The sequence below is a fragment of the Taudactylus pleione genome, unplaced genomic scaffold (assembly GCF_031769625.1).
Source record: "Taudactylus pleione unplaced genomic scaffold, aTauple2 ptg000046l, whole genome shotgun sequence".
NCBI classification, from domain to species: Eukaryota; Metazoa; Chordata; class Amphibia; order Anura; family Myobatrachidae; genus Taudactylus; species Taudactylus pleione.
In genome coordinates, this window is record NW_028284448.1 from 17,459,668 (window position 1) to 17,475,191 (window position 15,524).

The following is a 15,524-nucleotide window of genomic DNA, read 5'->3' on the forward strand; positions in this document are numbered from 1 at the left end:
GGCTAGTACTTTATCTCAGTTCACTTTATCTCCATCTAAGGCTTAGTAAATAGACCCCACAGCCTGTAAACTGACAGTTAGGAGCTGATTAGCTGGGACTTAACTTCTCCATTTTATCTCTATCCAAGGCTTACTAAATAGACCCCTATGTATTTACTAAGACATCAGTGAAAAGAGGATATATGAGTATTTTTGGTTGAAAAAAGTTCTTGGTAAATGAATCCATATCATAGCTGAAACCGACACCAGAGACCCCAAAGTGACTAAACGGGATCACGTCCCCAAAATTGACAAGACATGCACCAAACAACTTCATTGAGACTTTAGAAAATCCTGTTAGGCTTTGACATAGAACTTAAGAACAGGCTGTTTGACACTGAAAAAGGAAGAAGACATCCAGAACAATTTCACGGAGACAGAAATTAAGTGAAGGATGGAACCTGGTGCCATCAAAATAGCCACAATAATGTATTTTGCCTAATTCTAACCTTCACTCCCACAGTCTAATCCTAACTCTCCTCTCCAGCAGCTTAACCCTAACCATCCACTCCCACAGCCTAACCCTAATGTAGGTATTATGTAGAAGACATCATAATTTACATTATGTCGACATTCTGACTGTTGACATTAATGGCAGATCCTCTAAGTCAGAGGTTCCCAATCTTTTTTGAATCACAGATCCCTAGATTATCAGTATTTTTCTTACGACACTGCTTCTTATTGAAAATTCAGAAAAAAAAATTAAAATAAGTAAATTGTGCTTATATGTCACCCTTAGGTTCAGTTATGTCGTGATGAACAGAATTGCTCTTTTGCTTGTCCACATATATTTTATGATTCGCAGCTAACAGCACTAGTTTTGCCTATCACATTGACCATAAATAACTTGATTGGGTCCTGGACCACCAACCTGTGGCACCCCTGCATGTGCCCCATAGCACCCCAAGGGGGCCAAGGAATCCAGTTTAGGATCCACTGCTGTAGGTATTGATATACTGTAGGTACCAGAAATGTAATGGAGGTTAGTCCACACGATGAATAGCTTAACTAGTTTTGGTTTATTAACCAGTTAGAATGAGTTGCAGGGTACACAGGGTAAATGCAGTAGGTACATCATACCGATAGTTCTACTGCTCCAGCCAGGAATGTACACACCTGCACACATATATATACTCGTGGCAGTGGAACACACAGTGCAACTAGCAGTGGTGACACAGTGGTATTTGGCAATCTCTCACAGTTTCTGTTCTGAGACTGTCAGGGACACATCCTTCCACTATGGAGAATGGAGCTAGAATGAGCGAAGACATGGCATGCATGCACAGTAGCGCATTGAGGATGGGCAGATCAGAGTGATGTGATGTGACCACGGCAGTACAGGGTCCAGGCGGCAACAGAGGATACTGCACAGAGCTCTCTCCTCTAACAGACATTGTGATTGTTGACATTGTGAATGCATCCTTTCCACTCACTGTTGTCCAGTGGCATTTGTCTATGAAGGTTCTCATTTGCTTGTAAACACAGAGTCAATTCTGCATGGATCTGTTACAATGTAGTGTTTATTTATGTTTTGTCCTTGGATATATATTTAATTTGACCTTTATCTATAGATCTAGGTCTGCATATTTGTTGATATTTCCATAATAACTGTACACTTTTTCTACTAATATACATAATCTAAACTAATAATATGGAATTAAATAGGGAAACATTTTAATATAGTGATTCCTATTTTGCTTAGTCCATCTTCCTGTGATATCCTTCTTAATTTTAATAAAAGATCATTTTAATTGTCTAAAGGTCTGATTCAAAGTTGTATGCAGGTCCAGCGCTAGGTGTCTCGGCACCCTGCGCCGTCCCATGTTCCCCCGGCCCCTTCCCTCACTGCGCCCTCCCCCTGTGCTTACATTATTCACAGCAACCAATGGGATGGAGGGCGGGGCTTTCCTACTGCCGGACCCGGCGTCCGTGTGCGACCTCACTGCCGAGAACATACCTGGAGCCGGCCCTGGTTATATGCTTATGCACAGTGGCTGTGACTTTGTATGCAGTGGCTGTGCAATAACATGCTAATGCTGCAGGAGGTATCTTATGTGTATAGACGCCTTTTGCCAGCTTCTGTGATCCACTGCTGTGTAAGGTTACTTAGGATGACCGGTGTTTTCCTGCAGCTGAGGCCAGTGAAACTGTGTACAAGGATGCAGTCAGTGGCTTCAGCACATCCAGAAAAGAAAACATGGCTGACATGCCCCCATTTTCTGGGATGCTGCCTAATGCCGCCCCCGCCCTGCCCCTAAACAGATGCAGTCTGTTAATCAGGCTGCGGCGTACAGGCACTGTGTACAATCTTGCAGGAGATTTACACATGCTCAGTACAAATCCTGCGCATGTGCAGATCTCCAAACATGCAAACAATTGGGTTCGCATACAGCTCATAATCAGGCCCTGTATACAGTAAGTCTCTATGTCAGAGGTGGCCAAACAGTCAAACACGATTGACTAGTCGACCGCAGACATGCGAACAGCCGATCGCATTGGCCATTCCAGCCGTGTTCAATAAGAATCAGTGTGACTCTTATTGGCTGCTGCGTTTAAATTACCATTGGGGGCTGCGCCGCGGCTAGCCACCATGTTTACCCAGTGAAGTGTGATTCACTGTCCAATAGTAATCAAGGTGATTCCTATTGGCCGCTATACAAACGTCACTGTGCCGATGTCACTGTTGGGGTCATGTGGTTTAGTGCAGGCCAATAAGAATAAGGGTGATTCTTATTGGCTAAAGGTGTCAGATGGTACTGTCTGTATCATGCCTGCATCAGAATTACTGCCCGCCATTTGCTGGTAACGCTGACAGGGAGCAAACATGTCAGGACAGCTTTACATTGGAGCTTTCTTTGGGGGAAAAAAAATAATTCTGGGTGCAATTTGTTATTTTAATAGCAGCATTAAATCATTGTCCTGTTCCTGCTGTAACACTTATCTGAAAGTAAAAAACACCCTTTAATTAGGCTGAAATTGAATTTTAGTTCACTTTATGTTTTTATTGCCTCATAGCCTCAAAGTACTGCATTATGATGATTCTGTACTATGGTAGATCACACAAGAATTTTGTCATTTAGAGTAGAACACCAAGGTGTAAATTTACTAAAGGTCGATTTGAGGAGTGATTTACCTCTTCTCAAATCGAATGCAGTGAAAAATGTTTTTTCACTGCATTTACTATTATTGCAAAACAAATTCGATTTGAGTCGGTTTTGAACAATTTGTTCAATTTGGCATGTTCATGTCCAAATCGAATGGCAAATCACCCTTCAAAACGAACTGCAAATCCCTGATACGTTAGAACTGCTTCATGCTTTCACTTTCAGCATGAGCAGTTAGTTCTCACACAGATACATGCAGACATCAGTGAGATGCCTGCATGTATCTGCCTTGAAAAAGTGTTTAAAGAGTTAAAATTTAAAGGTTTAGTTAAATTTAAGGTTTAGTTACCTTGCGGCCCCCACCATTGAGTACAATGGAGGAGCCGTTCATTGGCTGATAGGCGGGGCCTGACCTCTCTCAGCCAATGAACGCACAGACACGGAGCTTCAAATGAGGAAGCCGCATCTGTGCGCTTCATTCGGGACGGAGTAATCATTCTGGTTAGAATGATTATTCCTTAATGCGATGGTCGGGTTTTTCATTTTCGTTAGCCCAGTGCTGGTTGTACTGAGTACAGGGAGACTCTACGTAATTTTTTCCCTTTACTAAGTCAACCAGACCTGGGTTTCAGCAGTCCGGGGCTGGTTCTGATTTGGGGGGGGACCTCACGTCAATTTTTTTCTTAATTTTAACTGTTTAAATACTTTATTCAGTCAGATACATGCAGGCATCTCACTGATATCTGCATGTATCTTTGTCAATCCAACCTTCTCATGCTCAAATCGAAAGCATGAAGCAGGTCTATTGTATTGGGGATTTGTAGTTCGATTTGAAGTCTGATTTTGAGGTCGATTTCAAATCGAATGATAGTAAATAAGGGTTTTGTGTGTTGGGCTATGTAAAAGTACCAATGTTTTTCCGATGGTCGATTTGAGGCCGATTTGACTCAAAATTTGATTTGAAGTCCAATTTTACATTCGATTTGGCCTTTAGTAAATACTCAAAAGCAAAATCAAATCCAAATCGAATGAAAATCGCACCTCAAATCACTCAAAATGCCAAATCGACTTTAGTAAATTTACCCCCAAGTCTGAATGACTGGCCACCCATGCTCTATGTAATGCTGTCAATTATTAGTAATGTTAGTAAGTGGTGCTATACAAAATAATTAACATTATATTTCATAGTCAGCTGTGACATCACAGCTATGAAATATATTGCTAATTTTGTGAGGTCACATAGTGGATGCAATATTGTTAATGTAAATTACAGTGTACAGTGATTCAAGATATAGGGTCACTATAGAAATATAGCATAATAAATAATAATAATAATAAATAATATCAATGTCCATTTCCTCTCCTCTTTCAGAACGGAAACTAGAAACTTTCCTTGTAGCTTGTAAATTTCGCTATGGGTGCCCCAAATTTCTAGTTAAACCCCTCTATCCATAGTGTGCAACTGTAAAGCTGGCTACACACAAAGACAACTGATCGTCCGTCTGGCCGATCTGCCATACTATCTGATGATTGGTAAGTGCATACACACTTACCAATCGTCGGCCCGATGTGTGGTGACGTCACAACTGGGCGGGTATTTACATGTGCCCACCCAGTTAAGCTGTCAGTCACCGGCGGTATACAGACGGTCGGCTGACCACCTATACATACAGCACAATGCACCAATATGTCAGCAGATCATACTAACCTACTCTCCCAATTTGGCCAGGAGCATCCCTGAAAATCGCGTGGCGCTCCCAGCTCCCCAGAAAAGTAAACCTCAATGCCGGCCACAGACAATCAGGCCCTTCCTGCGAATCCCAGACAAATCCCTGCAGCAGTGGTGAGTCCAAATATTTTACAGGGAGAAATTGCTTATTCACAGGTTTTTGTAATATACACAGAAATGATGATGTGATCACACTTTACTAGTTAAATGAAATTACTTCAGAACTTTCTGTCAATATAGATATTGGGCCTGATCCAGAGTAGCACATAATGCCGTCTGTGTACTGATCTCACAAGTTTTAGCATACTGAGGATGCGTCTGGTCCTCTGGACCTGCCACGGCACCCTGTAGCCAGTATTGCTGTGGCAATGCTACCCGTAGCGTCCTGTAGTATCATTCTGTAATTACAGGTACTGTTGCAGTTCTGGGTACTGGCAGCCTTCGCCCCCCTATGAGCAATGTCATGACATCATGCACAAAGGAGGAGGGGCTAGCACTGGGCGCTCAGGGCCCTTGTTATGGCTCTGGGTCCTGCATTGCAGTTTTGGACAGTAAGGGGCTATTCAGAATCATTCGGATCACATTGTGACTGAGTGGGTATACCTGGGCAGCAACAGCACATAGGGTAGGTTTACGTGAGCGTGATGTAAGCGTGTTGACGGAATTGTGAGCTATTCAGTGGTGTGCAGAGATCTGTCCGACTTCAGTTAGATCTGTTGCACCAATGGTAGGGTTGGTGCAAATATACTTTCACCAGCAAAGGGTGTGGTGTGGTCATATAGATGCAACCATCTCTAAAGGGATCCACTCACACTGTTCACAGTTCCCATGTCGACATTCATAATGTCAATACCACAATGTCAAAATCCTCAGGTTGTTGACATGTTCACAGTGTCAATATCTGAAATGTCACCATGTGAAATGTCGACATTTTCAGAATGTCGAAAGGGTTAGGAACCACTGGGTGGTTTAGGGTTAGGCTGTAGGTAGTGATTAGGTTTAGGCTGCAGGGGTGGGGGAAGTTAGGGTTAGGCACTAGGGGAATGGTTAGGGATAGGGGAAAAATGCTCACACAAACCACCACTCCATCAGATGTCTATGCTGGAAGTGACGGTCACATGACCACCTGGACCCAGAAGCAACGCTGGAGCCGCTGCAGGTGTCGGGACAAGGTAAGTGACCGCTGGGCCACCAGGGATGTTAAATCGACATTCTACATGCCGTCCATGTAGATATGATGAATGTCATGTCGACCTGATGTCTGCCGACATGACAACTGTCAACCTAATGTACCAAACCTGTATCTGAATACAGGTTGAAATTTGCTTTTATATCTGATCAGGGAAGGTGACCATAATTGCTGCTGCTTTACTTGCAGGTCCATTATATACAGGAGTTCATAAATATATTCATATAGTTTTTCTTTTAAAAAAACCCACTGATTTTGTTATTTTATTTCGTTTTATTGTTTATAACTTTCTCCTGCAAGTATTAGACTAAAAGAAAATTATACATGCTAAAACAAATCTGACATGATTAGAATGTGAACGATTGTACTCTAACAAATAAACAAATAAAATAACAAGCTAGCAGCAACGAGTTTTAATAAAATAGAAAATTTGAACCAGAAAATAATTTAATGTATTTTATGTGGATTTGTGGCTCAATAATTATCAGGTATGCTCTATGGTATAGATTTATTAAACACTTAACTGCCATTTTGTATTTAATAAAAAAATTACAAAATTTTATTTAATTAAGTCAAAAACATTAAAAATGTATGTCACTATTTTAGTGTATATATAATATATATATAATTATATATATATATATATAATATATGCCTAGGGGGTTCCCCCTCCTCCACAACAGTGTCCAGAATTCTCCATTGCAATGTTGCCACCCATTCCCCAAGTTGTCAGAGGCTAATACACCACTGCTCGTGACCACAACAGCAGCACTTGGCCAGAACTAATTGCACTTGGCCAGTACTAATTTCCATAAAAAACGACAAGGTAGGGAAGGAAGAGGATGGTACAGTCACATGGGACGTGACTGTGTCAGTGAAAGTCCATCTTGCTGCATTTGCTTCCTTTGCAATTGTGCCAGTAAAGTGGTTAAACTGCATGTTGATATATCGGAATGATTAAAAAAAAAAAAAAGGTGCTTTAGAAACATAGGGGAAAATGTACTAAGCGGCGGGTTCTAAACCCCAGCGGTTTGGTGGTGGTTTGATGGCAGGTTCTATTCTGTTCTAAACCCCAGGGGTTTGGTGGCGGTTTTGTAGCAGTTTCTAAATGACAGCCCTGTTCTATTGTATTCTAAAATGTGTTTTGACTGCAGTTTTGCATCGGTTTTGGCCTTAGTAAATCTGCAGGTAGCAAAACCGCCACCAAATCTCAGTCAAAACACATTTTAGAATAGAATAGAACAGGGCTGTCATTTAGAAACTGCTGCAAAACCACCATCAAACCCCAAGGGTTTAGAATAGAATAGAACCCGCCGTCAAACCGTCACCAAACCACTGGGGTTTAGAACCCACCTCTAAGGAAATTTTGCCCTCAGGAGTAAATTTACTAAGAATCATGTCTGGTTGAGATTGCTATCACGGGTGTGTTTGGCCATTTTTTAAAACTTGAAAATTGACGAAAGGGAAACATGGGTGTGTAATCATAATTCTCTCTGCAAAACACAGGTAACTGAAAACACAAACAGAAATAAATGCACCATCAACCAAACTCGCAAGTAGTCTCCATAGACAGGAATACAACACGGGAATTTACCAAGAATCTATGAGCTAGTCCTGGTTCAAACAATACAGGGGACAAAATGTGTAGGGGTTCCCTATAATTAATGAACCAGCACTGGGTACTGTGAGCAGAGCCTGGTTTAAAAAATATGGGGAAAAAATGGTGTGGGGTTCACTGTATTTTTAAAACCAGCACTGGGCTCCACTAGCCGGGGTGTAATTCCGCAACCAGGGGACCCTTTCACCGGGTCCCACAGCCAAAGCTTAACACCCCAAACTAGTCAGCCCAGGCCGGGAATCCCAGGAAAACCAATAAAGGGGCCCCCCTCTCCTGAGCACCCCAGACCTGGGCTGAAGCTCGGGGCTCTTCCCTGCACCCCTGGGAGGTGGATGGAGGGGTTATAGTGATAATAATAGTGTAATATTGTTTTTAACAGTGGGACTAAAGGACCCAGTATGCCTGCCCTTTTAGAACTGTGCCAACAGGACACACAAACCCCGAAGGTTGTATACTTTGTTACACATGCACACACTTATTTACTCAATCACTCACACTACATACTTACCTTGTCCCTGGTGCTGATCTATCCTCTTCGCCAGTAGAATCCTACTACAGATACTGTATGTCCAGTTGCATCTTGTGCCCTCGAACGGTTACGTGTGCTGCATTCGCACCCATGACCCCATAGAATTGCATGGTGCAAATGCAGTGCGCAGCATGGCGTACTGTGGCGCACACAGCAAAAAAAAAACATACTTTCCTGCCCCTTGGTGCAGGTCAGTCCTCTTCTCCAGTAGAGTCCGGAGCCATTAAAAACAAAAAAATGCATTGTCTCCAACCAGACAGGACTGGCACATACAGCTTTTCCTCGCAAGTGACAAGAGCAACGAGGTGTCTTGCACTTGCCGAGCCGCAAGCCAATCAGTGGCCGCTACTATAGTAAGCAGCCACTCATTGGCTGTGAGTGGCATGACTGTTAGCCAATCAGCAGGCCTCGCTGTTGATTGGCAACAAGGTCACTCACAGCCAATCAGCGGGGGTAGATATAGGAGGCCACAGTCAGACAAAGAAACATCACCTACAGGGCTGGTGCAAGTTTCAAAGGTGTGACTGATGGTAACATATAAGGGGATGCAGTCAGGAAGCCGGCGGTCACAATGCCGACCGTCGGCTTCCCAACTGTCTAATCCCGGCAAGGTACAAATGACAGGCGTCGAAATCTCAACGCCTATCATTATTCCTACGCTGGGATGCCGGCACCAGGCTTACCGATCGATGGTAAGCTGGGCCCGGGCAGCTGCGGGTGGGGGGGGGGGGTTAGGCTAGGGGCTCACAAGGGGTGGTTAGGGTTATGCATCCCCCCGAGAGACTTAGGGTTAGGTTGCAGGGAAAGGGGTTAGGTTTAGGCACTTAGAGGAGGGTTGGGGTTAGGCACTTGGGGGGGAGGTTAGGGTTAGGCACCCCTAAAGGAGGGTTAGGGTTAGGGGGTAGAATTAGGTTAGTTTATACTTACCTTTGGACGTTCGGGGTCTTCACCCCTGCCGGGCTTCCGTTGTTGGGATTCGAACCACCGGCCATGTGGCCAGTGGTAGATCATACTGATTCCCATATAAGGATGCACCAATCGTTATTAATGTGTGTATGGACGCTAAAAAAGCAGACAACTCAGTGCTTGCACATTCAGATACATTTATGTACATAAGGGAAGCACTTTCTAGCGGCATTTGCATAAAGCGGCAGATGGGCGATCGCCAATAGTTGCTGCTGAATATGGCCCTAAATCTCCAATGGCACAATCTCCTGTAATATAGCTAGTCTGAATATACAGTACATTTAAAAAAAGCAGTTCTATATTAGTTGGTCAAGGAAGGACATTCTTGGGTCGTTATGTCTGCCATTAAATTACTTTCTTTCCCAGAAAGTGTAACATTCATATATAAATCAAGAAGAAGAAGAGTGCACTTCCAATAAGCAGGTAAAATCATCCTTTTGGGGCTCTATTAATTTTCACTTAATTTCTACAAAATCCGGTGAAAATTCATATTTTCACATACTTGTGTGTAAATGAAGTGTCAGCCCCAATCATCATTCATGTAACACAGGAGATTTCACAGATATCTCCTGGTTACAATTGTCTCGTGATAATTTTCACAGTCCTCATACTTTAGTATTGAGATGTGGAAGTTATGTCATTCATCAGCTTCCAAAAAAGCATTTTTTTTTCGGAACTTGTGAGTGATACTGTACGCCACCCTGAGATGGCGTACAGTATCTGATACCATTCACAAGCTGCCATTTACATGGCAGCTTGTGCAGCAGAGCGATCTAAAAGATCCCTCCCTGCAGTGATTTCTTACCTCCTGCAGCTCCCTGCTTCACAGTCACTCACTCCCTCTGATTCCTCCGGTTCCAGGCAGTCCTCCAGTAGCACAACAGCGGTAGCAGGGGGGAAGTTCGGGGGCAGGTGTACAGCAGCGGTACAGCGGTAATGGTGGCAGGGAGGGGGGGACACTGCTCCCTCTACCAGGCTTCCTGCCTGTCCTCTGTGGGCTCCTGCTCGCAGTTCAGCTGGTGAGTGGAGCGGATGAGTAGGCGGGGGAGGCGGTGGAGGTGAGGGAACACAGACAGAGCTGCAGCTCCCTGTAGGGGTGGGGTGGCGGTGGTGGTGGTGTGAAGGAGGATGCGGGGGCAGACGGACATCAGGCAGTGGGTGTTTCAGGGGGTCAGTTGGGACAGACACCAGGCAGCTTGAAGTTTCATACACCGGCATGTGGCTTATGCTGTGACAGCCGTGGGGGAAGTTTAGATACAGCGGCAGTGGGGGCCGTGGGAGGGCAAGGGGTGAACAGGCTCCGGTGAGGGAAGGGGGGATGTAATCATACACACAGAGGCGAGGGGGTGGATTGGCCTGGGTGAAGACATGGAGCAGGGGCTGCGGGCAGGCAAAGGGGAGACACGGAGCTGGGGCTGCGGGCAGGGAGCTTGGAGACAGGCAGAGGCAGTGAGCTAGGAGCAGAGAGGTCTTAGATAAAGGTGAAAAGTATCACAATTCCGAAAAGCTAATTCCGCAAAAAGAGCAGTTTTTCAGAAGTGATACTTTAGTTAATGAGGCATGATGAATGCCTCTGAACGGTACTTTGAACTCGCAGCGAGTTCAAACATAATTATCACTAATGATAATTATGTGATGATGAATAGGCCTCTTGGAGATAACGTGCCAAGGCAACACTGCAAAACAAATATTCACTCAGCAACACTTTTATAAAAACTGCAAATCTACAAATGCATTATACATATCCTCCATTTGTACCTTTACTATACCAGGCTTAACCTAGTAGAGGAAAAGTGTGTTTATTTCTTTGTATTTTAATGCATTTATCCATGCTTTCAGTAGCTTTTATTTTAAGCACTAGCACTAATTACCACTGAATGTCAAATAGTGCTGCTGACAATGAATACAATGCCAATGGGAGATCAGGCTTACACAGGTGCTAAACATATACCAGCCCAGCCTGCATTCACAAATGTTACTCAGGTTGAAGCAATGGGTCTGTGAATGATTTCACTTGCAGACGGTCTGCCATCTTTGCAGTGCCAAACATAGGGCCTGATTCAGCAAGGATTGCAATTGCATAGCTGCATGCAGGCGGTTCTTGCAATAATGCAAATACAGCTGGAGGTGTATGACACCCCCTACTGCTTTTGCGATCCCAGTACTGTGACGGAGGTCGCAGGCTGGGATCACCATTGCGAACATCGTTGGTCGATGGTGGACAGCGCCGGACGGCCAGCCAGCTTAGTAAGCCTCACCTTACTCAGGCTGGCCGACTTGCAAGTCTCTGAGCTGGCCACTCCCGGAAAAGGGGGCGGACACACACAGAAGACAGCAGGGGGTGATGGGAGGGATCTGATCAGATCTCTCCCAAGGGGGAGCGTCCCGTTAAGAAGGCCATAGGTTTCTATTGGGTAACTCCACCTTCAGGTGGTGTTACCCATCGGGACGCATTAGTATATTTGAGGAATGCAGAAAAACCACCAAAAACTGCATTTTCGGGAATTTACCGCATTTTTGTCGTTAATATTTTACATCCTGCCCCATGGCTGCTGCGACTCCGGCAACAGACACAAGAGCAGACGCAGCAGCATCCACCTCTGAATCAGGCCCATAGTGTATATTGGGTCCTAGAATATTGGAAATATTTAAATAAATGCTCAGTAAAGACAAGCCAGCTTAAGGACTTCTCCAGGAAACGATCTTGGAGAGGAAGCTCTTTTAATGCTGTTCATTATTTCTGGCCTATAGGGGAATTCTAGCAACAGGCAATACTCCTCCAATGTTCTTCTATGACTTGTCCCCTGTTATTTAAGTATAGTAAATCACTACTTATTAAGTTATTATTACACACGCAATTATCATTTCTTCTCAAATTGTTAATTATTTGACAACACTGTTAAACATTTTATATGTGTAACCTAAAAAAATATGTTAGATGTGTAGTAGGAAAGTTTCTTATACTTACGGTTTAGATCTAATGCTGGAGACAGGAGCAACATAGTTAGCTGGAACATATCCTTCTGCCTTTCCCTGGGCTATCAAAGCTTTAGCTTTCCACCAACTCTCGTGAGTAAAGTCCAGTATATGCATCTGGTCCCCGGTCCGAAAACTTAGCTCCTGATTGGTTGCTGCGTGGTAATCATATAAAGCCACATAGACCTCTCTTGCAGTGTTTGAACTGACATTTTGGAAATTTGACTGGATATAAGCAGAAGTTCTAGTTTTGTCAGCGTTACCCACATTCGGATTCGCAATAACAATGGGTTTTTTTGTGTGAACATTTCTTTTATTGTGGATTGTCTGGTCTTCCGTGGTGCAGCAGAAGGGCTGACAACAGCTGCAGTGTTTCCTACAACAGTTCCCCATACTCAATAAAAATGGTAAATCCTTGTTTTCTTATTTAAATTGTATGTACTGATTCTTCCTCCCCTCCATGCCTTATAATGAGAGTTATAGCTGTAAGTAAAATCTGCTCTTCTTGTGTATATATAATATATATATATATATATATATATATATATATCTACTACAAACCTTTGGATGATCCCAGCAACTGAACTTCCGCAAGCAAAAGTTAGCAGCTACAGTAAAACAGGTTCTTCAGACTTTCAGAGCTTGTTCATTGTTGGAAACTGAAGTACTGCATCTGTCATTGATGTCTGTGATACTTCTCATTGAATAAAGAGGACATCTTGTTGAAGATTGTATGGAGGTAAATATACTGGATCAGGTAGTGAGTTTACTTCCTAGTGAAGGGATATTTGTTTCTTTTAGCTGAGACCGCCCTTTCTGCATTGCTAATTCAAGTCTTTGGTTCCTGTATATTCACGAGCGAGAGTAGTTAGAAACGCCTCTTGGCAGCCTTCCTGTTACCTGGTGAGCGAGATACAACAGAAAAGATTTTACTGCAGGTACTTATTGCAGTTAACTCACTAAAAAGAAATCAGACCTTGTCATTCATGCAAATTCGTTTCAGTTTTCCCTGGAGGAGAATAGTGTTGTGTTTAGCTTACCTTGACACAATAGGCGTGTTGGAATGAGGAAAATTGAGAAAAAGGTCCTTGGTGACGTTGTTTTATAGCACCACTAGAGATTCCCTTCGTGCAAATGAAAATATCATTTAAAAAGACCTTTCAAATAGGCATGCGTTTTTACTTATTGTATACAAATGTTAATTACAATCAAATAAATGTAATCTTTCTTTATAGTGTGCACTCTGCTTACCTTACTAAAACTATTTGCATATCTAGTTTTATATCTTGTTTGCACAAGAAAAAAATAACTTAGTTTGACTTTACAGGTCAAAGAGCAGCTACTGATTATAAAGACAAAAGGCAGTGATAAATCCACTCAATTCAAATTGTATTATTTCAAATTGGCATCATCAATACACAATTATACAAAAACTACTGCACAGTAAATGGACACAATATTTAAGCGCCAGTCGCATCATCACCCTCTAGATCGCCCACTTTCGCTCGCTAAGTGGCTGCAGGTACAGGGTGGCGGCCATTCTAACAGACTTACCTACTCTTGTGGGATGCCATGAGTGGCACCCAATTTTCAGGAGGCTCCCGGGAAGCGTATGAATAAACTAGAATGTTATAATGAATCAGGTTTGAATCGATCAGAGAGTCAAGCCAGGTAGTGATGCTTTCCCCTATTTATTAGACACAATGACAGACAAGTTTACAAGGTACAACACAATTTTATTGAAAAGGAAAGAATTTACAATGTAACAAAATGACAGGCTATACATATGCTACCAGTCCTAACGGTCCAATGGTCAAATGAACATATCCAAATAAGCAGAATAAACTACACCATAAAACTAATTTTGAGCCCTCTGCTTGGGGTTACCAATAATAGGTTTCATGAGCTCAAGCAAGCAAATTAAATGGTCCAACAAAACACAATAAGAAATTCAGCAAACACTTGCAAAACACAGTAAAAAGGATTAAGCTGATTCATGCACAATAAATAATCATCTTTGCTCTGACTTTAAATGCAGAAACAGCTGGTTTGAAGCAGGTTCAAATAATCACAGTTCCTGCAATAAGCAATGTAGAACAAGTCACAGTTCCTGTAAGCAATATGTAGCAGGTGCACAATAGATATCAGCACAATCTTGTAAATAAGGAATGCTAACAAGTTGGGGGCTAATGCCACAGCCAGTAGAGCCCGTTCACCGGGCCCCCCTCCTGAAGCATCAACCCTGATTGCTAGTCAGCCCAGTCCCTGAGGAGCTGGGGACCCCCCCAATAAAGGAGTCCCCCTCTCCAGGGTACCCCAGCTCCAGGCTGATAGCCCGGGGCTATCCCCCGCACCCCTGGCCGGTGGGTGCTGGGGTGGATTGTGTAAAGAGTAGTGCAAAATAAAGATCTAAAATATTGTCATTTGCAGAAGCACTACAGGCCCCAGCAAGCCTCCCCCACATGCTGGTACTTGGAGAACCACAAGTACCAGCAAGCGGGGCATTAAGGGCCCGTTGGTACCTATAGTACCCCTGTAAAAGAAATATATATTTAAAAAAAAAACACTTTGTTTTAATATTTTATTGTTCTGCATCTTCACCTGGAGCGCGGCGGCCTTTGAGCTCTTTCACATGGCTGCCACTCAACCAGGACTTCCCCGACATCTTCTTTCATCGTCAGTCTTCACCCACTGCCCCTTCACCGTCAGACTGCCCTGCCGCTGCCTTTCCTGGCTTATATAAACCAGCCGAGGGGGCAGGCTGATGATGTTGTCAGGCGTGATTGGCTCGTGGCGGCCATTGTTGAATTTCAAAACTGGCGCTGAGGTGACATTTTTTAAATTGGCACGCGCGGTTCTCACCATTGAAGTCAATGGTGAGAACTTCTCATTGGCTGAGAGGCGGCAGGCTCACCTCTCTCTGCCAATGAGCGCTCAGCGGCGGGGTTTCCATAGTGAAATCCCGCCACTAAGTTCTCATTCGGGTAGTGTAGTGTAGTGTAGGACAGTACTAATGTCCGTGGGTCACATATTTCATTTTGCCAAGCCCGGGGATTGCCTACTTTGGGCCGAAGAGGACCGATCCATGCATAGGAGAAGGTGAGTATGGTTTTTCTTTTACAGGTACCCAATGGATTCCACTAGAGAAGGGGACCAATGGGCTTCAGGGATACATAAGTGAGTATGTGAGCATGTGTGTGTACATGTGTGAGTGCATGTATGTTTCATAAACTTTTACTTTGTATGGTGTGTGTCCTGTGTCTACTTTAATATTTATTTTGAACTACAGGTACCAGCGGGCCCATGATGCCCCACATGCTGGTACTTGTGGTTCTCCAAGTACCAGCATGCGGGGGAGGAGAGGCTTGCTGGGA

At 43.6% G+C, this 15,524-nt stretch overlaps 1 protein-coding gene across 1 annotated transcript in view; it reads right to left on the minus strand.

Annotated features, from left to right (window-relative positions):
* The window catches only part of FRK (fyn related Src family tyrosine kinase), a 144,684-nt gene extending 131,950 nt beyond the window's left edge, over positions 1-12,734 (minus strand). Inside the window, exon 1 of the mRNA XM_088460497.1 lies at positions 12,143-12,734. Coding sequence (XP_088316623.1) covers positions 12,143-12,543 — 401 coding nt within the window. The 5' untranslated portion in view covers positions 12,544-12,734. The remainder of the gene's footprint in view (positions 1-12,142) is intronic.
* Positions 12,735-15,524: the final 2,790 nt, after the last annotated feature.